This window comes from Muscardinus avellanarius, assembly GCF_963383645.1.
Source record: "Muscardinus avellanarius genome assembly, chromosome: 13".
Taxonomy (NCBI): Eukaryota; Metazoa; Chordata; class Mammalia; order Rodentia; family Gliridae; genus Muscardinus; species Muscardinus avellanarius.
Genome location: NC_137799.1, coordinates 57,863,705 through 57,890,053, shown reverse-complemented (window position 1 = coordinate 57,890,053; position 26,349 = coordinate 57,863,705). Strand labels below are relative to the sequence as shown.

General features: G+C 36.6%; 1 protein-coding gene across 4 annotated transcripts in view; it reads left to right on the top strand.

Annotated features, from left to right (window-relative positions):
* Nucleotides 1–26,349, top strand: part of CCDC171 (coiled-coil domain containing 171) — a gene marked incomplete at both ends in the record, with an annotated part of 323,708 nt that overhangs the window by 244,369 nt on the left and 52,990 nt on the right. For all 4 annotated transcript variants that reach the window (XM_080709193.1, XM_080709192.1, XM_080709191.1 and 1 more), the window contains one exon: nt 24,702–24,854. In XM_080709193.1, the coding sequence (XP_080565319.1) occupies nt 24,702–24,854 (153 nt within the window). The remainder of the gene's footprint in view (nt 1–24,701; nt 24,855–26,349) is intronic.

Below are 26,349 nucleotides of genomic sequence, written 5' to 3'. Positions count from 1 at the left end.
AAAAAATTTCATAGAAGTAGTAACTTTAACACATATTCTTAGCTATCAATACCCAAGACTTGCTTTAATAATGGACTTAAAAATATCTTATTACAATAAAATATGGGGAATAAGAAAAAAAAAGGTAGCATATATTACCTGATAAAATCTGTATTTACTTATAAGGCTATTTATGTTAGGTTTATATTATTTAAGGTTTACAAGACAGTATAGCCTAGTCACATACATACATACATATATACACATGTGGATGTGTATACCACATATAAATATGGATGAAATGAATTAGAAATGACGTGTGAAGGTAAGGAATCATGTCCACTGTCTTTCTCATGGAACATAGCATTGTCGTTTCTCGTGAAGGGTGGGTAGGATTATCATCCTCGTGAGCCAAAAGTCCTACTGGAGTTCTTTCCTCTGATCCCTGTTTTGTATGCGTTCTCAGCCCTTTATCCTTCCGGCCTGTCATTTTTCTCATCTGTAAAATGGAGACAGGGCCTTGTGTGGTACATGTTGGGGGATGGGGAGGATCACAGGACATAGATGAAAGAACTTTGAGAGTTTTCATTTGTTTTCTTTTAAGTAATTGGCAGATAAATTTCCTTGGTCAAGTGTAAGATTGCTTAGTTTTCAATTTCAGGTAGAGATTTTTGCCCTTCTAAAAGGCAAGCAAGTAAATCAGATTACAGGGAAGTTGGCAACCATGAATCTGTGCAATTTTCTGTATGCCACTGAGTTTGCTGGAAACATCATGTTGATCAGAATGGGAATTACTTTCTTAACAGCATAGTATTTGAACATTATAAATAATTACATTTTCTGGGGAAGGAGGCAGCAAGGTAGTATTAGAAAAAACTTATGTGGAGAGTCAGAATGCCTGGACTGAAGCCCTGGCTCTGTAATTTAACCACCGTGGCAAATTGCTCAGCAGCACTGGGCTGCCATTTCCTTATCTGAAAATGGTGGTAGTGAAGCCTGTCTTGCTTTGGCCCACAGGACTGTGGGGAGATCAGATGAGATAATGTGTGTGTGTGTGTGTGTGTGTGTGTGTGTGTGTGTGTGTGTGTGTGAGTGCTTTTTACATTAGAAAGTGCTTTATTAACATGGGCTCTGTTGGGCAGAACTGCAGAAGGTCTGGGTTCAGGAATAGGGACCACAGTAAGCTGAAGAATGTTTTAGTGTTTTGACTCTCGGTGGTTTTTGATTGATGACGTGTTCAACATATGCCTTCAAAAGGTTGAAATAGTCAACAGCTGCACTGTTTCCTTCCAGTGCAGTATAAAGTCATTGCCAAAACTTAGGTGGCAAATGTTCACCATGTACTTCTATTTTAAACTATTATATGAAATAATTAAAAATTACTACTATTTCATATTTTCTTTGAAGTATTTTGTCACCTTTATACGAATTAATTTTGGGGGGCGATTCATATTCCAACTCTGAAATCTGACAATATTTGCATCTATATGAAATATTTGAAGTGTACTTTAGTACATTAGGAGAAAACAAAAATGACAAAATGTGTTAAAGTACAGATTTTTAAAATAACTTTCAGTTCTAAGTGGCCCTAAATATAAAAGTTGCTGAATGATATGAATATAATTTTTGTCATTAAGAGGCAAAAATTAAATGCCAAACTTAACCCTTTATCTCTTTTTTAATTTTCAAAGCTTATTTTTAAGTGTAACCTTACCAGATAATACCTTTTAATGCTTATTATTGAGAGACTGAAGCCTGTGAGCACTTGAACTTTCAAGTGCTACAACCCAAATTGCTATTCATTATAGCTGCTTGGACAAAAAAACAGTGTTTGATGGACTGCCTAGGTGAAGACCTGGAAAAGGAAGGGTTATCTACAAATTGAGTGAGTTTATTATGGCTTAGTGATTTGCTGATTGATTTCATTTGCTGTCAGTTAAGGCTCTCTTAATGTCAGTTTTCTTCGCATAATGCCTTGAAATAAAGGCTGATGAAGTTCTTCAGATTGATGCCGCTTATATAAACTGACCCTGATTTGCCCTATTCTGCATGACAATTTAAGTGACAGCAGTTAAAGGGAAATACAGCAATGAATATGCAACTTAGGACTAAGGGAGATTCAGTAAATCATTCAGTCTAAAACTAGGTACAAAAGTGATTTCTTATAAGAATTTCACTGATGCCTTCAGTTTTGTTAAACAGACTATTATTGTCAAACACATATGTTTTAATATGTTATATATATATATAAAATGTGTGTGTATTTGAATTGAGAAAGAGAACTAGAAGTGATTCTAAATCTTCCTTTCCTCCCTGTTTAAACTTGGAGTTGCCAGAATCACAGTTTAAAAAATATTTTATTTGGATATTCACTTGCAAAAAGATAAAATTAGACCTCTGTCATACGTGATACACAAAACTCAACGCAAAATGGATTAAATACATTAATAAGACCTTAAACCTTAAAAATTTTAGAAGAAACAATGGAGAAAAGCTCTATGACATTAGTCCAGGCAGTGAATTTTTTGGATAGGTACGAAAAGCATAGGGAATAAAAGCAGAAATAAATACATGAGACTACATCAAATTAAAAAGCTGCCCAGCAAATGAAACAATCAACAAAATCCTTGAAATGGGAGAAAATATTACAAATTTCATCTGTAATAGAGGGTTAATCTCCAAAACACATAAGGAATTCATACAAGGCAATAGCAAAAGCACACATTTTTTCCAGGGAACCTATACAAGTGGCCAGCAGGTCTGTGAAAGAGGTTCAGCATCACTATTCCCCAGGGAAAGAAAACCCAAACCGTGGTAAAATACCACCTCACAGCCATCAGGATGGGTATTGTCAAAAAGTCAAAAGATAATGCTGTGGTGTGACTGTGTCCTCCAGAGTTCATATGCTGGAAACCTAATCTCCTTGCTTCAACCTTTAAGAGGTGCTTTGGTCATGAGGACTTTGCTTCATGAAAGGACTGATGCTGTCATTGTGGGAATGGGTCCATTATTATGCTTTCTTAGAAAAGAATGAGTTCAGCCCTGGCCACCCTCTCTTGCTTGTGTGATGCCTTTCGCCATGTTAATGATGCAGCAAGAAGATCCTCACCAGATGCTGTTCCCTTGATCAATCTTAGGCTTCCAAGCCTCCACAACCACGATAAATAAATTTCTGGTCTTTATAAGTTATCCAGTCTATGCCATTCTATTATAGCAGCAAAAGAAAACAACAGCAACACCAACACCCTAAGACAGATGACAAATACTGTGAGGCTATAGGGAAGAAAAGCCTGTACACTGTTGTTGAGAATGTAAATTAGTATAGCCATTATGGAAAGTAGTATGAAATTTCCTCAAAAAATTAAGAATAGAAGCCAGGCATGGTGGCACATGCTTATAATCTCAGCATTTGGGAGACTGAGACTGGAGGATCATAGTTCAAGGACAGCCTCAGCTACTTAGGCCCTTTGCAGTTCAGTGAAACCCTGCTTCAAAATAAAGAATAAAAAATAGGGCTGAGGGTGTGGCTCAGAGGTAGAATGACCTGCGTTCCACCCCCAGTACCACAAAAAAGAATTAAAAATAGGATTACCATATGGTACAGTAGTCCTATTCCTAGAAATAGAATCACTCTCTGAAGAGACATCTGCACTCTCAAGTTCACTGCAGCACTATCCACAGTAGCCTAGTAATGAAGTCCATCTAAGTGTCCCCCAATTGATGAATGAATGAAGAAAATCCACCCCATATACCTGTATGGGATATATTAATATTCAGCTTTAAAAAGAAAGAAATTATGCAATACACAACATGGATGAACCTTGAAGACATTATGCTAAAGAAATAAGTTAGACACACAAAGACAAATACTCTATGTTCTCACTTGAATTGGAATCTAAAAAAAGTTGAACTCATAAAGACAGAGTAGAACGGTGATTAGCAGGGACTAACCACCAGGAGGTGAGGGGAATGGGGAGATATTGGCTCAAGGGTAGATGCTTTCTATTGCAAAATGAATGACTTCTGGAGACCATGATACAACATCATGTATATTTGAAATTTGCTAAAAGGGTAGATAGTATTTTCAAAATGCATGAAAAAAGAAAACATGAGATTATAGCTATGCCAATTAGACTATGATAATTTTCACAGTATGTAAGTATATAAAATTATATTTTATGCCTTAAATTTATATAATTTTATAAAAAATATTTCATTTGAGACTGCATGCTGCTGTATATTAAATAACCAGTGAGATATGTGATGATTTTTTTGGTGTGTAGTGCAGGGGATAGAACCCAGGGGCATTCTACCTCCGAACTACACCCTCAACCCAATTTTTAATTCTTTATATTAAAACAGTGTCTCACTGAGGCAGCTCTGAATCAGAAGTAATTCAAAGGTTGTGTTTAGGGAACACATGGGGAAGACTTTTTTGATAGGTCGGCCATGGTAATAAAGCAAAGAACATATTTTATTGGTTACAGTTGTATAGTTGTCTGTTTGGTCATAAGTTAGTGTGATGCCTTCTGATTGATTAGCATTGTTTCATTTTTCTTCAATATAGGAGTTTACAAGAAATAGCCCAGATCCTCCTGTCTCAGCTTCCCAAGTACTAGGATTCCCAAGTACATCACCACAACGCCCAGCATGTGACTGTGTGTGTGTTTGGGGGGGGGGGGTACTGGGGATGGAACCTAGGAGCATTCTACCTCTGAGCTACACTCCTAGCCCTATTTTTTATACTTTATTTTGAAACAGGGTCTCACTTAATTGCAAAGGGCCTCACTAAGTAGCTGAGCCTGGCCACGAACTGTGATCCTCCTGTCTCAGCACCCCAAATGCTGGGATTACAAGCATGCGCCACCACATCCAGCATGATGATTTAAAAGAATTTAGAAAGTTATGTTCAGTTTTAGAGCCTTGTAGTACTAGTCTCCAGTAAGGTCTGGTCTCCATTTTAATTTACATTAATATTAATATCTTAATTTCTTTTCTGCATGAGGGCGGTATAACTCACATCCAGTAGTTTTACTCTATGGAGTATGTGACAGTACTTCAATGTTTTGGGCAGTTTTTGTTCATAATCTATGTTATAATGTATATTAATAAAAATATATCCTTGTATAACCTGATTAGTATTAAAAGAAGAACTTAGGAAAAAGAAAGTGCCTGGTTTCTGCTTACATGGGAGCTTCAGCAGATCAGCACTGAAGAAGCCTAAGTGATATCTGCAGCATATTTGAAAGTGGCCCAAGTTCTCTTTGCAAACGAGGCTTAAGGAAATCCTCAGACCTTTGGTTGAATGGTGATCTTTTTTTTTTTTTTTTTTTTTTGCGGGTCTAGGGATGAAACCCAGGGGCATTTGACCTCCGAGCTACACCCCCTGCCCTATTTTTTATTCTTTATTTTGAAAACGGGTCTTACTGAGTTACAGAGAGGTGAGGCTGTCCGCGAACCATGATCCTCAGGTCTCAGCCTCCCAAATGCTGGGATTACAAGCATGTGCCACCACGCCCAGCCTTGAATGGTGATCTTGAAGAGTGATTTCCCCAAAAAATTTAAAGTCTGAGAAAAAAAAAACCCTTCATGTAAATTTATCTAAACTTGGGAATTATGATTTACTTAAAATATGCAATTTAACCTTCTATGTTATTAAATTGGATCATAGGACAAAATAGAAAAAAGTAATCCTTATAAAACTCTTAGCAGAGGCTCTTACACAAAGCCCTCAACAGATAGCAGCTCTGACAATTATTAGTGAGACTGTATATGAGTAGAGGTTGAGGGACCTCACGGTACTTCAGTGAGCGAAAGGGATTCTTTTGATGATTTTGTGGTGTGTCAATGTCATCGACAAGTTTTTAGTTACTGGGTATTAAGAAGTTAAATGATTTCTTGTTAGCATTGAGTGATAGGTACAATTCTAATTAAGGCACCCAGTGACAATAATTTTATGAACCATGAAAGATGGTTTTCTTGTTTTATAATTGTTGTACTATTCCATAATAAGTGGATCCTGGTGATCAAAATTTATATTAAGAGAAAATTAGTCATAGGTAAAAATTTATAGCAGACATTTGTTAACAGGGAAGTCACCAGTTTACTAGTACAGCATTAATGTTTACTTAGGTTGCATTTAGAACTCTGAAAACAGAAGATAATCATGTCCATTAGATTTCCCTGATCATGGACTCATACCAATCTAAATAGAATTTAGATCTTCAGTCTTGCTAAATGAGTTTTTTAAAAAAATTATCATTATAATTGAATTCATAACACAACGTATTATCTCCAACATCAAATGTTATACATAAACTGGATGTGGTGGCACACTCTTGTAATCCCAGCACTTGGGAGGCTGAGAGAGGAGGATTTCAGTTCGCGAACAGCCTCAGCTACTTAGTGAGGCCCTTTGCAACTCAGTGAGACCCTGTTTCAAAACAAAGAATAAAAATCAGACTGGGAGTGAAGCTCGGAGATAGAATGCCTCTGTGTTCTATCCCCAGTACTGCAAAAGAAAATGTTGTACATACATAAATATGTCACTTATTATAAAATGCACAGTACATATAACAACATATATTATAAGCATTTAATTATACTAAACACATTCAAATTTCTGTGCTTTTGTATACAGTAAGCAAAAGCCCAAATCAACTCTTAATCTGGAATATAGGTTGTACTGGATTATTTCATTTATTTTCATAGGAAAAGTAAAAATAAAACTCATTGTAACAAGTTGTTTTTTCTTAATAGTTTTCTTTGAAAATGATATCCTTTCTTTTATTTTTTAACTTTTTTATTTTTTGCCATACTAGGGATGAAACCCAGGGGAATTCTACCTCTGAGCTACATCCCCAGCCCTATTTTTTTATTGTTTATTTTGAAACAAGATCTCACTAAGTTTCAGAAGGCCTCACTAAGTAGCCGAGGCTGTCTGCGAACTGCAATCCTCCTGCCTCAGCCTCCCATGTGCTTGGATTACAAGTGTGTGCCACCATGCCTGGGTTTTCTTTTCTTTTTATTTTCATTTTTTTGTGTGTGTGTTACTGGGGATTGAACCTAGGGACATTCCACTTCCAAGCTACACCCCCAGCCCAATTTTTTATTCTTTATTTTGAAACAGGGTCTCACTAAGCTGTGGAAGACCTCACAAAGTAGCTGAGACTGGCCGGGAACCTGTGATCCTCCTGTCTCAACCTCCTAAGTACTGGGATTACAAGTGTGCACCACCATACCTGGCCGAAAATGATATTCTTACGTCTTTATAACAGAGACATAATCTTTTTAAGCTCCAAGGACTAATGCTAGCCAATAAAAATCTCTCAATTTTAGAAAGCAGGAATTACTTATAAGCAAATATAGACAAACTTTTGGAACTTAATCACTTTGTTCCCCTCCTCTCTTCTCTGTCTTCCCTGGTTTATTAAGTCCTTGTGATCAAGATGCATTAGGGTATGGAACAGGCCCTTTGAAGTGCAGCTGTAGCTATATTTTTCTTTTATTGGTACATTGTAATCATACGTCTTGATGAAGCTCTTAAAGGTCAGGGTGATAGAGGCATACATGCATACAGAACTTGGTGAGCCTTCCCCCAGTCCCTACCCCACTCCCTCCTTCTCCCCACATTTCCATGCTTGACATAGTGATTGGCACTGATAAGTTTGTGTATATATATATAATCATGTCCATTGAACTGTTTCCTCTTCCAGTCTCCCCCTGCCCATCCCCTCAGTTAGGTTCCCTCCTTCACTCTACTAAGGTGTCATCTCCTTTGTCTAGAGTCCCTCCTGTATCCCATTTTCTCCCAATATTCACATATGAGGGAGAACTTCCAACCTTTTTCTTTTTGTCTGACTAATCTCACTCAGCATAATATTTTCATTTCCCTGCAAATGACATATTTTTGTTCTTTATGGCTACGTAGAATTCCATTGTATGTATATCCCATAATTACAAAATTTTGTAATTTTGTAATCTGTTCATTTGTTGATGGATATTTAGGCTTGTTCCATAGTTTAGCAATTATGAATTATGTAGCTATAAACTTAGGTGCAAATGCATTACTATGATAATACGGTTTTAATTCTTTTGGGTAGATACCAGGAGTGGTATAGCTGGGTCACATGGTAGGTTCATCCCCATTCTTCTGTATATTTTTCATATATTTATTGGCCATTTGTATTTCTTCTTTTGTGAAGTATCTTTTTAATTCACTTGTTTACTTTTTATTGGATTATTTGGCTTTGGGGCAATGAGTTTCTTGGGTTCTTTGTATATTCTAGATATTAATCCTCTATTGAAGGGATAGCTGGCCAGGATCGTCTCCCATTCTGTTGGCTTTCTTTTGCTGTTATTCATAGTTTTCTTTGCTACACAGAAGCTCTTCAGTTTAATGCTATCCCATGTATTAATCCTTTTTTCAATTTCTTGTGCCTTTGGAGTTTCATTGAGGAAGTTTTTACCCATGCCTATATGTTGGAGTGTTGGTCCTATGCCCTCTTCAACCGCAAAGTCTCTGGTCTAATTTCCAAGTCTTGGATCCATCTTGAATTGACTCTTGTGCAGGGTGAGAAAGTAGAATTTATCTTCATTTTTCTACATATAGATAACCAGTTTTACCAACATCGTTTATTAAAGAAGGTATCCTTTTTGTGTGTGTGTGGGTCTGGAAATGGACCCAGGGGCATTTGACCTCCAAGCTACACCCCCAGCCCTATTTTTATTCTTTATTTTGAAACAGTGTCTCACTAAGTTGTGGAGGACCTCACTAAGTAGCTGAGGCTGTCTGCAAATTGCTATCCTACAGTCTCAGCCTCCAAAATGCTGGGATTACAAGCATGTGCCACCATGCCTGGCAAAGAGAGTATCTTTTTTCCAGCATATTTTTGGTCCCTTTGTAAAAAAAATCAATTGGCTATAAAAGTGTGGATTTGTTTCTGAGACTTCTGTTATTCCCCTTTGATCCATGTGTCTGCTTTTGTGCCAATACCATGCTGGTTTTATTACTATGGCTCTGAAGTATAGGTTGAAGTCAGGTACTGTGATGCCTCCTGCATGGTTCTTGTAACTATAATCCAAACAGAATCACTGTGATTACAGGATTGGCTCTTACTAAAGGCATAAGATATTTCCTCTATTTCTGTTTTTCAATTTGTTTTTCTTTAGGGATATTAAAACTTGTCCATATTAGATTTAAGTAAACCATAAACAAATGTGTCAAATTCTTATAATTTTAGTTGTGTCTTTTAGCATTTTTGTTTGAATTAATGTAAAGAAACTATGTCCTTTGCTGAAATCCATAAGTAGAGCTAAGAGTTTGATGTAAAAAGAGGAAAGGTTGAAGTAGTCACCACTGGGTATGTGTGAATGTAGTTCCTCTGTCAGTAGCTTAGATCAAGGGCATTTCATGAGAACCTTGTTTTGAGATAATAGACAGCATTTTTTTTTTTTATTTTGGTAGTGAACAACTATCTCTCAGCCCCCTGAAAACTGTTTATTTCTCTTAGCATTAATGCCAAATTTATATACTAGACTTCTAAAAATGAAAATTAGGATCTGTCTTTAGTATGCTATCAAATTTGACAAAAGCAGTTGGATCTTTGTAGAATGATTATGAAAGAGACACATGGGAACTACTGGTTATAGCTTTGTTCACCCGACAAAAGGTACAAATCAGAAAGAGATTACTGGGATTTAAAGTGCCCTTTATTAAGCCTCAGATATCTGTTAAAGAAGTTAAATAGTCCTTCTGAATGTAGTCTACATTGTTACTGAAAATCAAAGTCTAAAATGATGGACAGTAGCAGTAGTATTAAGTCATGCTGAACAAGTATCTGTGGCCCCCCTGCCCTAGCACTGTGTGAATAGGGCAGTCACTGGGATGGCAGAGGACGAATGAGCATGCAGAAAGGAGGAGCTGACAAAAGACCCTCCTCCAGTAAGAGGAATAAAACAGGCGCCAACATGGGAACCACCTAGTACCAACAGGTGGGAAGGAAAGACTGGGACAGGGCCTGGAAGTATCGGAAATGTCCTCCTCTGTCAACGATTTTTTTTTATAATAGGCATTTAGCTATTTTATAACATAATCTACTATACTGGGGTTTTATCCACTCAATTTTAATATAAAATTTAAAAATATATTATGGTCCCAACTTTAAAAAGACATAACTCAGAGCCTTCAATTTTTCTCTTTATTTATGGTGGAAGGACTTCCCATTATCCTGGTTAAGTCCCAAATGTTGGTCTTGGGCTCTTCAGGACCCAGACCTTGCTGCATTCCAGCTTCCTCTGATAGCCCTGTTCATCTCCATCACTGAACTCAAGCAACACTTCCCTGACACAGTAAACAGAGAGCCATCGTACAGGCTTTGTGCTTGCTGGACCCTTTCCTTGGTTTTCCTTTGCCCCAGATCTTCCTGAGGCTCTGTCCTCCACTTCATACAAGTCTTCCTTAACTGTCACTTTATAGAAGCCTTTTCTCATAACCAAATGAAATACCTTCTCTTCATATTCTGTAGCTCTCATTCCTTTACTTTCCTTCATAGCACATGACCCAACACATTTGTCTATTTTCTGTCTCTCATGAGGATGTAATACCCAAGAGGGTAAGGCTTTGTCTTCTTTACCACTTCTTACCACTCTATCCTCAGCCCCTAGTGGGACTCAATAGGGACCCAATAACATTTTTTAAGTAAGTTAATGAATTAAATGAGGTTTCCTCTGTTGTTTCCCTTTAGAAGGCCATGTTGAGGAAGAGTAAGGAGTTTGAAACCAGATTGACCCCTGATTTTCAGCTGTGCCACTTATTAACACTATGCTAAGAAAGTCATGAGTTCTGAGCTTCATTAGCTTTACATCTAAAATATTGATAAATATTTCCTACCTTTCAAAGATTGTGTATGCATGCTGTCACAGAAAACAGAGTGTGCTTCACTTTGTACATGCTTTTAGTATAATGAGAGATTGTCCTTCCTTCAGGTGAGGAGTCTAAATCACCTTGTGCACATTTACCCATTGAAAAAAATTAAAGAACAAAGTAATGTGATCTCCAAGGACTATACTTTTAGGTTTCAAAAATTCGTATTAACATGTCTACATATTAGTGTCATATGTTAGTATTTTGACATTGAAATGGAGCTAGTTTACCTGAAACCCAGCTCACGCCATCACAACTGAATCCAGAAATTCACCTGTATATTCATACCATACATGATGTCTTGTCTATATGTAATAGTATTCAAAGCAACTTTAATAATCTTCTTTATTGTAGAACATGTAATGGTGTCAAGGCATAGAATGTACTCAGGAAATGGTACCTATGATAACATGTCTTGTTGTAATAGAGAACTAAACTAATGAGGTTAAGCTTCCTCATAGTTGCCCATGGCCCAATTAATTCTGTGTTATTCACTAGTCTCCTTTTGTGAGCTTCTGCTTTGCAACATATTAATAAACCCAGTGGCAATCCTATAATTTAATATAACAAGCAATTTGTTCACTTCTTGAGTTTTTTGGTCCCTAAAGCAAGGCAATTGATTATTATTGTTGCCGTTGCTATTGTTATTGACTCAGTATTATCCTCTGAGATATCCATTTGTCTTTGAAGTTTTCTAAGATTGCTCTTTATTTCTATGGTTTTCATGTCTATATGCAATGGTTTCCAGTAGTAACTCCTCCACCACCAGTCTGCACCTATTCTGTTGATCCCTTTTCCATACTCCTGTAGCAAACCAACATGTCTACATGTCATCTCTGGCCCTTCGTTTCAGCAGCCTTTAGCATAATAGGAGCAGTAATCACCATCAATCCAGTAGCTATACTTACCCATAAAATTGGCTTTGATTCAATTCTGGTTGGAAATAACATATTTGAAAAAGCGTTGGTCTTATTTTTGGCACATTTAAGTTGTATATGCCATGGTTGAGTGGAGGCCAGAAAAAAGTTGAGAGTCTAAACAAGGTAAAAAGAAAAACATCATTTTGAAAAAGTCTGCTGCGAAAGTATTCTGCAACTCTGCTGAATATGGTTTCCCACGAGGCTCCTTCTCATACCTGAAAAGCTACTATATTTATATCCTTCAAAGATGGTGCCAGTAAAAATTTTGAGTGATGGGATAAGTCAATTCTAGGACTATTGGACTATTTCAAATGCCAACAAGGAGAAAATGAACTGGGACTCTCTCTTATATAAAGAATACAGCTGAACTCCATGCAACTTCACATCATGCCACTACACTACATTGTGTTCAGTCACACTTGACTAAGGAGGTTGTGCGTTGGTAACATTTTTCTTCTAATAATTTGAAGTATATTATCTTTATCATTGCAACCACCATCACCACTATAAAGCCTTTCAGTATCTGTGTGTATACATTGTATTAAGAGTTTGGTTTTTATACAAGTTTCTATTTCCACTCAATTTTAAGTATACCCTGTACTACATAGGTGTACAGTCTTAAGTAGAAGTAGCCTAGGCCAGGCTAGGAGGGAGTAGAATTTTAGAATATACACCAACCCGAGTTAAGTGTAGCACTGAAGTGGCCTGTCTAGGAATGAAAAACGTGTTGCAGATAAAGAGAAAGGGAGAAGGAAAACCTGGTTTATCAAAACCCTACTTTCCAAATGAAAGGAAGGTCATTTTTCTTTCAGACAGCTTTTCTGGTATAGCAAGTTAAAAGCTTTTCCTAATCTTAATAGGTAAAATGGAAATGGAACCTAACTTTTATTTTTCTCCTCTACCTCCTTCTCCTCCTCTTCCTGTGTGTGTGTGTGTGTGTGTGTGTGTGTGTGTGTGTGTGTGTGTACTAGGGATTGAGCCAAGGGGCATTCTGCTTCCAAGCTACACACCAAGCCATTTTTATTTATTTTTGTTTGCAAATAGGGTCTCACTAGGTTACTGAAAGCCTCACTACATTGCTGTGCTCAACTCTGCAATCCTCCTGTCTCAGGCTCCCAAGTACTGGGATTATAGTTGTATACCACCATACCCAGTAGAATCTAACTTTTCTAAGAAACACATTTCTCCTCCTTCTCCTTCTCCTTCTCCTTCTCCTTCTTCTCCCGCTCCTCCTCCTCCTCCTCCTCTTCTTCCTCCTCCTCCTCCTCCTCCTCCTCCTCCTCCTCTTCCTCCTCCTTCTTTTTGCAGTACTGGTGATTAAACCCAGGGGCATATTACCTCTCAGCTACATCCACAGCCTGATTTTATTCTTTATTTTAAAACAAGGTCTCACTAATTTGTGGAGGGTCTCACTAAGTAGCTGAGGCTGGCTACCAACCTTTGATTCTCCTCTCTCAGCCTCCCAAGTACTGGGATTATAAGTGTGTGCCACCACTCCCAGCAAGTTACATTCTATGTGTATATCTTTTTTTTGGGGGGGGCAGTATTGGGGATTGAACCCAGGGCTATTCTACCTCTGTCTACACTCCCAGCCCCATTTTTTTTTTTTTTTTTTTGGTCATACTGGGGTTCTTGGAAACCCTTCTACCTCTGGGCTACACTCCCAGACCCGTGTGTGTGTGTGTGTGTGTGTGTGTGTGTGTGTGTGTGTGTGTATATATTTTTTTTTTTTAATTTGGAAACAGGGTCTCTTAAGCCAGCGAGGCTGACTTTGAACCTGTGCAATCTTCCTGTATCCGCCTCCCAAGCGCAGGGATTACAAGCTTGCAACACCATGCCCGGCGTTTCCAGCCCCATTTTTTATTCTTAATTTTGAAACAGAGTCTCACTATGTTGCAGAGGGCCTAACTCAGTAGCTGAAGCTGGCCTTGAACCTGTGATCCTCCTGTCTTAGCCTCCCAAGTACTGGGATTTCAAGAATGTACCACCATGCCTGATTTGCCTTTTGTTTTTAATGCCCTTTACTGATGATACTAGGTTCTTATAGTCAGGCTTCTGAGGGTGCACAACACATTATCGTTTTTCCTGTAAAAAGCATTCAAGTATACTAGATGTTGTTTTGGGTTTTCATTTTCCTCAAAGTAATCTGTTTTGTGGATAATAGATGAGTCTCAATAATTTCTAAGCTTAAAATTTCTTCATTAAATCTTATAGTTTTCTTTAAAATTATATATTTTTCTAGAACCAAAAACAATTTTTGGGGAAGGGACACGATACAGTCCAGTGACCTACCTCCTTTAATCATGCCCCACCCATCTGCAGGGTCCACCACTTCCCAGCAGTCCTCAGCTTTGAGTAGATTAACCTGCGGATGGGGTCAGAGCTCTGGTGATCCACTTGCTTCCACAAAGCCCCACTCTGCACACTGCTGCACTGGGAGGAGACCCAGCTTCCAACACAGGGGCCTTTGGGGACAAGCTAGACCCAACCCTTAAGAGGTATAAAAAAATGTGTTATGTTCATCTTATTTGTTTCCAAAATATATGTATATATATTTATAAATTGCCTATCTCTCTCTTTTTATTTAAAGTTCAGGTACTATACATATACTTTTGTTATTTTGCCTTTCTATTTTGAAATTTATGAATTAACAGGAAATTACAAAAGTAGTACAGAGAGGTCTCTTTGTATCCTTCATCCAATTTTCCCCAATGTTACACTTTAAGACAATAGCAAATCTATAAAATTGACGTAGATACAATGTGTGTGTCTATGTCTGTGACATTTTATCACAAATTTGTATTTGTGTAACTATCACCATGATCAAGATACAGAATCATTACATCACCACAAGATACTCCATATCTGACCATTCATAGACATACCAACTTCTTAATATCCCTGGAAAATACTAAATATCTTTATAATTTTGTCATTTCAAGAATGTTATAAAGTGCAGTCATATGGAATGTCACCTTTTAGGGTTTTTTACATAATATTAATACCCTTGTATTTGCATATATCAATAGTTTGCCCCTTTTATATTGGTGACTAATATTCAAAGGAATGCTCTCCAAACTATACACTGTTATCTTTGAGTCATCATTCCAAACATACAAATATTTTATTCCTTAATAATTTAACACATGTATTATTATTAAAAAATCTATAATATAAAACACATAAAATTAGAATTTTAAAAAACATGTGACTTAAGATTTTAAGGGAAAGATTAAAGGTAAATATAAAACTTATACAGTAAAAAATGTGAGCAGTTGCTAGGAATTAGAGGGCAGAGAGGGATGTCTGCAGAACACAGATATTTTTTAGGCAGTGAGACTCTTCTGTATGATACCATAGTAGGGAATACATGTCATTATCCATTTCCCAAACTCTATATTTCTCAAATGTACAACACCAAGAGTGAACCCTGATGTAAACTGTGGGTGTTGGGTGATGATATAGCCATAGAGGTTCATTTATTACAGCATGTACCACTCTGATAGGGTATATTGATAGAGGAAGAGGCTCTGTGTGGGGCTGGATTATATGAGAATTATGAGAATAATTGTATGTTCCACTCAACTTTTATAATCAAAATCTTTTTTAAAAAGTTTATTAAGAAAATAGATATATTTCCGGGCATGGTGGTACACACTTGTAATTCCAGTACTTGGGCAGCTGAGACAGGAGGTTGCGAGTTCGTGACCAGCATCAGCTACTTAATGAGGCCCTTCGCAACTTAAGACCCTGTTTCAAAATAAAGAATTTTTTTAAAAAGGAGCTGGGGTGTAGGTCAGAGGTAAAATGCCCCTGGGTTCAATCTCCAGCACCACACACACACACACACACACACACACACACACACACAGAAAGTAGATATAATGTACAATAAAATCTATATATGAGAAATGTGTACATTTCTATTTTAACTCACTTTGGGGAATATATATATGTGTGTTTATATATAGATATAGATGTTCATATCTGTATCTATATAGATATCTCCAGTGGTCCACAAGATGAACAGATGCTCCACAGGAAGTAAGAAATAAAATCCTTATTCATTTTCATGAATTGACACTGGTATCATCACTTGGTCCATTTTTTAAGCCACAGATGGGTCATGTAAGTTGTGTTAAGGGAAAAGTGAAAGAATTCTGCAAGGCAGAATGGCTGGACGTGGTATCCTCACTCACTTTTTTGTGTTTTAGCATGAGCAATTATACACTGTATGGTTAGGTGAATTTACAGATTATGTTATCATACATAGTGTGTCCTTTATAATACTTTATAATAAGATCAGAAGTAGCCTTTAAAATTCTCTGGACTAGGCTTTCTATGTTTCTTGTGGCAAAATGCTTCGCAGTTATTCGTGAACGTGAGTATGAATTTTGCAAAGTCATTTTTTATTTACAAAAAGAGAGGGTTAAAAATCTGTAGATTTTTTTGTTAATGGCAAGTGGCTATTAAAAGAACTTTAAACATATTTTAAGCCAGGGGTGGTGCTGAACACCTACTACTCAGGAGGTTGAGGCAAGAGGTATACAGGTTTGAGGCCAACATGGGATGACTTAGTAAGGCCCTGTCTCAAATGAAAAAGGCTGGAGATGTAGCTCAGTGTTCAAAGTTTTGGGTTCAATCATCAGTACCACCAAACAAAACAAAACAAAACAAAACAACCCACAGACACATTGTGTTTGAATGTCCCAGTCAAAACTCCTGCTGCAACTTATTGTCTTGGTGATGGTTTTTAAGCCAGGGGTGGTGCTGAACACCTACTACTCAGGAGGTTGAGGCAAGAGGTATACAGGTTTGAGGCCAACATGGGATGACTTAGTAAGGCCCTGTCTCAAATGAAAAAGGCTGGAGATGTAGCTCAGTGTTCAAAGTTTTGGGTTCAATCATCAGTACCACCAAACAAAACAAAACAAAACAAAACAACCCACAGACACATTGTGTTTGAATGTCCCAGTCAAAACTCCTGCTGCAACTTATTGTCTTGGTGATGGTTTTTAGAGGTGGGCTCTCTGTAGGCCATTAGGTCATAGGGCATCCAAGGTGAGTGGGCTGAGGCTGTTTTTCCCCATATAAATTAGTTATTGTGGGAGTGGGCCCCTGATTAAAAGACAAGTTTCTTTTTTTTCTTCCTTGCCCTTCCACCCTGTTATGAAGCAGCAGGAAGGCCTTTACCAGTTGAGTCTCCTCAATCTCGGGCTTCCAACCTCCCAAATTGTGAACCAGATAAGTTTCTGTTGTTGTTGGTTAATAGAAATTGCTCAATCTGTGACATGTTGCTACAGTGTGGAAAGCAGACTGAGACACACACACATTGTCATTTCACCATAAAGTGACATCAGCTATCCACTCTACTGAAGAAATCTGATAGAGAAACCATTATAAAGCACTCATTTGGAAATGTTTCCAAACTGGTGGACTTTCCCCTCATAATTACACAAATCTAAAAATTCACATATGTACTCAAAAAAGTTCAGAAGCATAATTTCTTAACCCTTGGGTTAAAATATAAGGAACAATAGATTAAAGAAGCTGGAATTTTTCTGCCCAGAATTTCAATTAAAATTTTATTTAATTGAGAGAATTGAAACATGAGTGCTGTGATTGAGTAGAAAAGTGGCATCCAGTGGCACCTTTCTAGATGCGCCCAGTGGCATCTCCCCACCTTTCACATTCTACCTTTTGAATTATGTATCATGGGGTGGTGAGCATGGTGATTCAGAATTAGACCTCCAGGTTGCTTTGTCACAAAGAACTTTATACAAGTTTTAAAAAATATTGAAGCATATATAATCATATTTCTTTCACTAAAATTACTTTTAGTAACTTTTTATTGAGTGCAAATGGTTTCAGGGCTATTAGTAAGGTAAGCCTTCCTCCTGTATCTTGGAGATGTTTATGGTTAGCTTCAGGCCACTTTAGGTTGAGCCCGGTTTTGGCCCTGTGCTCTTGCTTTGAGTAAGGTGTCCTTCAAATTTTGTTTTGAATACTTTCTATTTTGTTTCTATTATTATTATTATTATTATTAATTATTATTATTATGGCATATTATACAGAATAGTGGGCTTCACTATGGCGTATTTGAACATGCATATAACATCATTTGACCAATTTTATTCCTTAATACCTCCCTTCTCCACCCTCTCCTTTCTCCCTTCTCCTCCCCCCCTAGTCCTTCTTTTATATTTCCTTTTCTTTTCCTTTAGCTTCTACATATGAGAAACAAACCTTTGATATTATCTTTCTGTGTCTGGTTCATTTTGCTAATGTGAAATTCTCCAGGTCCATTCATTTTTTTCTGCAAATGACATTTCATTCTTTTTCTTATGGGTGAATAAAACCCCACTTTATATATGGACCACATCTTTATCTAGTCTTCATCAGCAGCAGCAGTCATCAAGAATGGAGACAACAATACATGTGTGAAGAAAGGAACTCCTATACACTGTTGGTGGAAATATACATTAGTATAATGATTATGGAAATAAATATGCAGTTTGCTCATAAAACTAAAAATAGTATGACGCAGCTATACTACTCCTTGGTATTTTTCTAGAATAGAGTTAGCATATTTTAGTGATACACACATACTCGTGTCTATTGCAGCATATTTCACAATTGCTAAGTTCTAGAATTGGCTCATGTTCACTGAAAGATGACTGGGTAAAGATAATGTGATACCTTCTGCTTTCTGTTCCTTACTGAGTCCTCAGAATCATTCTTCACTGATGCCTGCCTGCCTCCTTCCTTCCCTCCCTCCTTCCTTCCTTCTCACTCTCTCACTCTTTCTTCTTTTCAGTGCTTTGGATCAAACCCAGGGCTTTGCACATGCTAGGCAAGCATGCTACCACTGAGCTACCCCCAACCCTAATTGAATTTTTAGTAGCTTCTGTGCATACATAAGTGCGTGCACGCACACACACACACACACACACACACACACACACACGCGTGACAGAGCATTTCATAGGACAAAGCAAGGAGGTGAAAGGCAGTTGCCATCCTGAGACAGTGTCCTACCAGCATGTCCTAGAACAAGATGTCATGGTAAAGCAAGTGCTGCTTGTGGACAGTGCCAGAAAACAAGCATCAAACCAAAGAGCCCAGTCCAGATCTTAGGCTGGAGCCGGAGGAGTCACAGTTGCTGTTTGCAGACAACTAGTAACTGGTCCTTTATTCTCATTTTCTGCCCTATCCCTACATTTATAAAATTTGTAAAAATATTGAAACAGAATTAGTATACTAAATGAGCAACCCAATCACAATGACATTTTGATAATGAATAAAATAATGAATTGTCTTTTAATTCCAGGCTCCAGTGAATAAAATTTAATACTAAAAATTACAACCATGTTATCACTATGAGATTTTCTTCCTTAGGAATGACATCATAAATAGTAACATTTTTTTAGTCAATGAGAAGTTTTGTTGCAGCAAATAACTTCATTAGATTAAATGTTTATTTATGGAATGACTTTATAATATTAGTTATGAATAGACAGATCTTATGTTTAAAATATTTCACATTATACCTAATAATCATATCCTTCAGAAACATTGCATCTTTCTTCCATTAATTAAAATAGTAATTTTTCTAATTTAATATAATTATCATAACTAAAATTTACCTGAGTGTTTACATCATCAAACTTAAAGTCTTTTCATGTAGTAACACATAATTTTGGCAAAATCTTTTTAAGGTAGGGATTATTATCCTGATTTTATGGAAATATGATATATTTTACATAGTATTTCTGACATATCTCTTTTGTCTGCTGTCTATATATAATACATAGAAATGAAGTGGATCCATAATTAATAAGTTAAAGTGAAATGTCAGAGGCATTTGCTTTTCAATACTTAACAATGTAGCGTGATAGCACATACTTGTAATTCCAGTACTTGGGAGGCTGAAACAAGAGGATCACAGGTTCGTGGACAGCCTCAGCTATTTACTGAGGCCCTCCACAACTTAGTGAGACCCTGTTTCAAAATATAGAATAAAAAAATAGAGCTGGGGATGTAGCTTGGAGGTAGAATGCCCCTGGGTTCCATCCTGTTCTACAAAAAGAAAGAAAGAAAGAAAGAAAGAAAGAAAGAAAGAAAGAAAGAAAGAAAGAAAGAAAGAAAGAAAGAAAAGAAAAAGGTTTGATGTTTTGACATCTAGACCTTATGATATTTTTCACTAATTTCTCTACCTAACATTAGGTCCCCAGTGATTCCATTTTTCTTTATATTCAGTTTTGAAGTCAGTTTAAACTACATCATAAATGCACCTAACAAGTTATATAAAACAGTATTCTGTTTTATGTAATAGACTTCAAGTGGCATTCACCTAATTTATATCTCAGAATTTTTTGAATTCTAAAACACATATGCTTTTCCTGAGGTAGATGTGGACTTTTATGCATTTGGATTTTCTTATCTTGTTCTTATCCATTAAAAACACTATAAATTCTCTCTAAAAGAAAGTCCTTTCTTGTCCAGAAACCCTTTGGTTCTGTTTCTCCCGTAACAAGGTGAGCCTCACTGTGATACAGAGCTCTCACTTCATGGCATGGTCAAAATCCCTCAGGCTGAAAAGATAGGATAAGTTCTCAAACTCAGGGCATGCTAGACACAGCCACATGCTGCTCTGATCTTTCCTAATGTAAAACAATGTGACATTTTCATACGGGAGCAAGGTATGCGGGGACGGGGTAGACCGGAGGAGAGTGATACAGGGCCCTTAAATGTTCCTCCTGCCCCTCACTTGATGCAGACTGCTATTTCTGTTTCTTCTACCAACACAGCACCTTTCTTCTTTATTACACAGTTGAATTTTTCACTGGCATTATTATTGAATCCCTTTTTAAAACTGGAAGTTAACGTTCTTTATTATTCAAAAGGTCTGTGGCTTCCTTGAATGACATTGCCCTTTCAGTGATGCACTCCATACTGTCTTATATATATACTGTGAAACAGCCTTTTTGGATTGGCCATCTGCATTTTGCTGCTCTGAGAAAATAATACATGGAATATGTCTTATACAAAATTACTTTCATTTATCAGTGCTTTCTAGATTTTAAATGTTTAAGATATTAAATCTTCAGCAGCAAAATTCAGATTACATTCTTTGTAGCGTTAGAAGTGGGTTTCAGTTAATTAAACTGAATATTAGAATTTAGTTGTTAGTAGAACAAGAAAGAGGCCAAAATAAATATCATTTTTATTTTGTCTACCAAATAAAACTTTTGACATTATTTTTCAAAAATATTTTATTTCTTTTCTTTTTTTTTTTTTCGGCACTGGGGATGGACGCGAAGGGCATTGTATCTCCGAGCTACAGCCTAATATTTTAGTCTTTTTATTTTTGAAACAAGGTCTCACTGAGTTGCAAAGGGCCTTGCTAAGTAGCTGAGGCTGTCTGCAAACCACAATACTCTGGTCTCAGCCTCCTGAATGCTGGAATTACAAGTGTGTGCCACCACGCCCAGCTCGAAAATATTTAATTTCTTAAAAGAGATTTGAAGGCTTGTCATATTGTTATTTAGTCTTTTTAGAAAATAGCATGTATATGAAAATTCAGGATATGTGTTCTGAAAATTTATGAAATAGCTTTAAAAAATAACTTTTAAAATGTTAAACTGTTTTATCTTAAAGTATTAAATGTGTAATTGATAGTAAAATAAGAATCCAGGAGCCTGTTAGTGACAGAAGGGTACTTCCTTTTTTCTTCATTTGACTAGTATTTGTGCACGTTTTCAGTCATTTACACATTTTAAATCCATATACAAAAAGAACATATAAAAATCACCAAAGATTGTCATTAAGATTTTACTAGAAAAGTTAAAAATAGAACAATTATAATCTTATAATAAAGCTCAGCAATCACTTTCTTAGATGTAATAGAGTTGAAGGGTTAAAAGAAAGTCTTTATGTATGTATGTATGTACATATATACTTATATATATGTATATATAGACTTACACACAGATATACATACTTGGATTTTGATCTAGACCACCCTGTGACTAATTATGACCCTGTACAAGCCCCTGTGTTTTACTCTGAAAATAGACTTAAAGAGGGATCTACTCTGTATGGTGACTGTAAGGATAATTAAAGCACATATTATACTTACACAATGCCTGGGCTACAGTAAATACTTAATAAGCATTAGCTATTGTTTTCTTTTGGTGGTACTGGGGTTCCTGGAAACCCATCTACCTCAGGGCTACACTCCCAGACCTGTTTTTATACTTTTTTAAAAAATTTGGAAACAGGGTCTCTTAAGCCAGCTGAGGCTGGCTTCAAACCTGTGTAATCCTCCTGTCTCCGCCTCCCAAGCATGGGGATTATGCCCGGCATTAGCTATTTTAATTATCTGAGCCTTATAATAGTTTTGGAAGTAGAAAAGAAAATGACCTTTCTTTCTATTTTCCATATAGAGGGAGGAGATGGAGGATCCGAGAATTATGTGTCATTCCCCAACAATATAGATATAAATCTGTGATGGAGTGAAGACCAGAAAATTGGAAATAATCAGGACTACTTATGACTCCTAATCCAATATTTCAATGGAGAATATAGATATATTTATAAGAATGGAGAGAGAAGTGATATAGGAAGAAAGAGATGTAATTTGATTGTTTCTGATTTTTACAAGCTTTTGAGATGCAGGGAAAAATTTTTGTGTTATGATCTAAAAACTTACCTTGTAGTGGACTCAAAGTAAGGTAGGTCAGGACATGTGAGTGTCACCCAAACATGAGTTTGTACCATGCTTATTTAGTGTTGGGCAATAGAATTCACATGTGTGTACTTCATCCTTTTATGCTGCTGCTGTGCTTCTGCTTTTCTCTGAGCTTGAACATGTATTCATTAGATCGAGTGTTAAGATTATATTTCCCCCAAATCTTCATCCATTTCCATAAGGTATTTTATGCCTATATATGGATTGCAGTTTTTAAATCTTTTCTAATTTTTTCTTTCATTCATTTATTCTTCAACTCCACCATTAATTCAGTCACTCATTCAAGCAAACACCCAACTATGGGCCACTATCATCCCCGAAGATACAGAGGTGTGTGGCCACAGTATGTGGCTGTAGAGAGCTCTTAAGTCTTGTAAAGAAGATGGACATGTAAGCTAATGAATTTCTGTCAAAGCAATAAGTGTGATAGCAGAAGCAGGCTTGAAGGACCCACAGAGAACCAGGATAGACATTAACACTGCCTTTGAGGGCTCTAAAGAGGGTTTTTGAAAGAGATGGTGTCTGGGCCAGACTTTTGAGGGCAAAAAGGAATTTATTAGGTAAAAAGTCCAGAATTTTCTTACCTGCAAGTAATTAACCTACTTTTCTTTTTCAGACATTGTATACACTGTTCACTAAATTCTTTCTGCTCTTTGTTCACTAACTTAATTTTTCACATGCATCCAAAATTGCTCAAATGCCTAGTTTCTCATAGCTTTCCCAATTCAAACCTTTAGATCGAAAGTAATTTGCAGATTCTCAAACCATCACCCTTTGACAAAATTGTGGCTAGAGGAGGAACATTTTTACTTATAAATAATATTATTATTTTTGAAACTATCTTTGAAATTTGGATTTATTTTGGTATATAGAGATGTTTTTAGACTTTTTAAAAAAGACATACTATCTCCTTTGGGCTTAAAATTTACTACACATTGCTTTAAGAAAGAAAAGTCTATAAAATATGGTTAAACTGATACAGAGGTCCACCAAATATTGTACTACTTATGGGAGATAGGAATTTATCACCACTTTTTTCTGTTATTTGTTGAATTGTATATAGCTTAATGTGAGGGCATTTCTGTGTTCTATGAGTGAACATAATTATGCTTTTTCTTTCAATGTAGGAGTAACATTATTTATTCTTAAAAAGTCATAAAATGATTTTAGCTCTTTTGTTTTAAAAAAGATTTGCTTTAGCCAGGTGTAGTGGTGCACACTTGTAATCCCAGCATTTGGGAGGCTGAGACAGGAAGATCGCGGTTTGTGGAGAGCCTCAGCTATTACTTAGTGAGGCCCTTTGCAACTCAGTGAGACCCTGTTTCAAAATAAAGAATAAAAAAGGGGGGGGGGCTAGGGGTATAACTTGGAGGTAGAATGCTCATGGGTTCCATCCTCAGTACAAAAACCACCACCACCACCAACAACAACAACAAAAAAATTTGCTTTGCCAGGCATAGTGGTGCATGCTTGTAATTCCAGTAGTTGGGAGGCTGAGACAGGAGGATCCAGGTTCACAGCCAGCCTCAGTTACTTAGTGAGGCCCTCTGCAGCTTAGTGAGACCCTGTTTCAAAATAAAGAATAAAATTGGGCTGGGGATATAGCTTAGAGGTAATATGCCCCTGGTTCAATCTTCAGTACCACACACACACACACACACACACACACACACACACACACACACACACACACAAATTGCTTTTAAGGTGGCTTGAACATTTTACTAATTCAGCTCATTTTGAAATCTGTCTTTTGTATATATTCATGTATTGCATCTCTCTTAAGATTGAAATTTAGGTCAAATTACAACTCAAATTTAACTTTACAACAGAAAATAAGTGTGCCACCATTAAAAACTGCATTCTAAATTTAAAGTATAGTAGCTCAAAGTACATCTTATTTAAGCAAATTCCCTGGTATGAAGTCTCAATTATTTTTCTCCCAAACTTTCTTAATATAGTAACTTTTTTCAGTATAAAAATATGAGGTTTAACTTTATTATTTTCAAAAAAGATGAGAAGTTGTTTATTTTAAATTTTTAATGATTTTATTTCATATTATAGAAATTCTCTTTTGGGGACAGCTTTATTTGAATTATATGTGACATTATTTTTATTTCTCAAGGCTATGATTAAAAGTTTCATGGATGTCTACCAGCTTGCAAGAGCTAGAATTGCTACATTAGAGAAGGAAATGACATCTCATCAGAGTCACATTGCAACCTTGAAATCAGAGCTTCACACAGCTTGTTTACGTGAAAACGAAAGTTTACAATCAGTAAGTCCCTGTATAACAATATTTTTCTCTTTTTTGGATCTTGGGTCACATTTACATTTATGTTTCTATTGCTCATAAGATCATTCACCAGTATGTATAATTTAGGTTAAATGATCAATCAAGCAACATAAAATTAGTATGAAGAAAAATTTGAAGGAAGAAAAGCAATTAATTTTTCCATTGTATCATGTTTAAAAATATGCATATTGTTATCAATGCTAAAACACTACATCAAGATTCCTTTGTGTTTGGCAGTACATCTGACAGTTGGATTTGGCAGTGTGCATAGTTAAAGCTTGCAACTGTCTGAAGATTCAGTGTGTCCCATTAAGACAGAATATTATTAATTATGCGTATAACCAAAATGGTAATTAGAACATGTGATTATTCTCTGTAGAAAACTAGACTTATCCATAATACATGCCTAGCTAAAGATGCATGTTGTGATTCATCTATATGATTAAAATTCAGTTTCAGCACTCATTTTATGTCTTAAAATTTTAGCCCATGATGAAATTTGGGCTCATTTAAGACTCAGAAAAAATTCCTATATTTGAATATGTGTTTGGGGAGTTTTTAAAAAAATGAATACATTTGTGACATAAAGGAATGAAATAAACTTTTTTCTTCTAAAGTCAGATGTCAACAATGAGATTTAGAGGGTTACCAATAGTTAGGATGTCTTTTTTTCTTTTTTTTTTTTTTGGTTTGATTACAGTGCACCAGGATGGTTTGTTAGAAAAAAACTACCATTTTGCTGTTCAGGCATTGACCCATTTCAAATGATAACATTCGACAAAAAAAGAGCTAGCCTAGCTAATTCCAAATAGATTTCAAATAGATTCTAAATAGCTTTAGTTTGGCTCTTTACCTCTTGTGGGTTTTAGCTCTAGTGCCCCTCTGAAGCCTTGTGACCACGTTAGAATAGTAGCCCCCAGCCCTTCCAGCATCCACCTCCTAGCCTCTCTGTGTCTGCTCTCCTTTGCCTGTCCACCTTCCACCTTCCCTGCCATGTTATTTTCACCATAGCACTTGTCATCAAGTGACATATGGTGTATTTTATTTATTTGTTTGGTGTCTCTTTGCTCCCTTGCCTCAACAGAATACCAGATAAGTTCCATAAAGACAAGCAGCTCTGAGTGTTCTTCACTGCTGTGAAGGTGCTCCAGTGCCCAAAGCAGTCTGGCCCACAGTTGGTGCTCAGCAAATATTAGTATTATCCAGTAAAGGGAAAAAGCCAGTTACTTGGGGCCTGACATATAAGCTCCATTTTTATGGGGTTTTTTTTGTTTTTGTTTTTGTGGTACTCGAGATTGAACTTAGAGGCATTTTACTTCTGACCTATACCTGCAGTCCTATTTTATAATTTTTTTAAAATTTTAAAACAGGGTCTCAATAGGTTGATGAGAGTCTCACTACTTGTGGAGGGTGTCTTGGAATCTGTGATCCTCTTGTCTTAGACTTCCAAGTACTGGGATTGCAAGCATGTGCCACC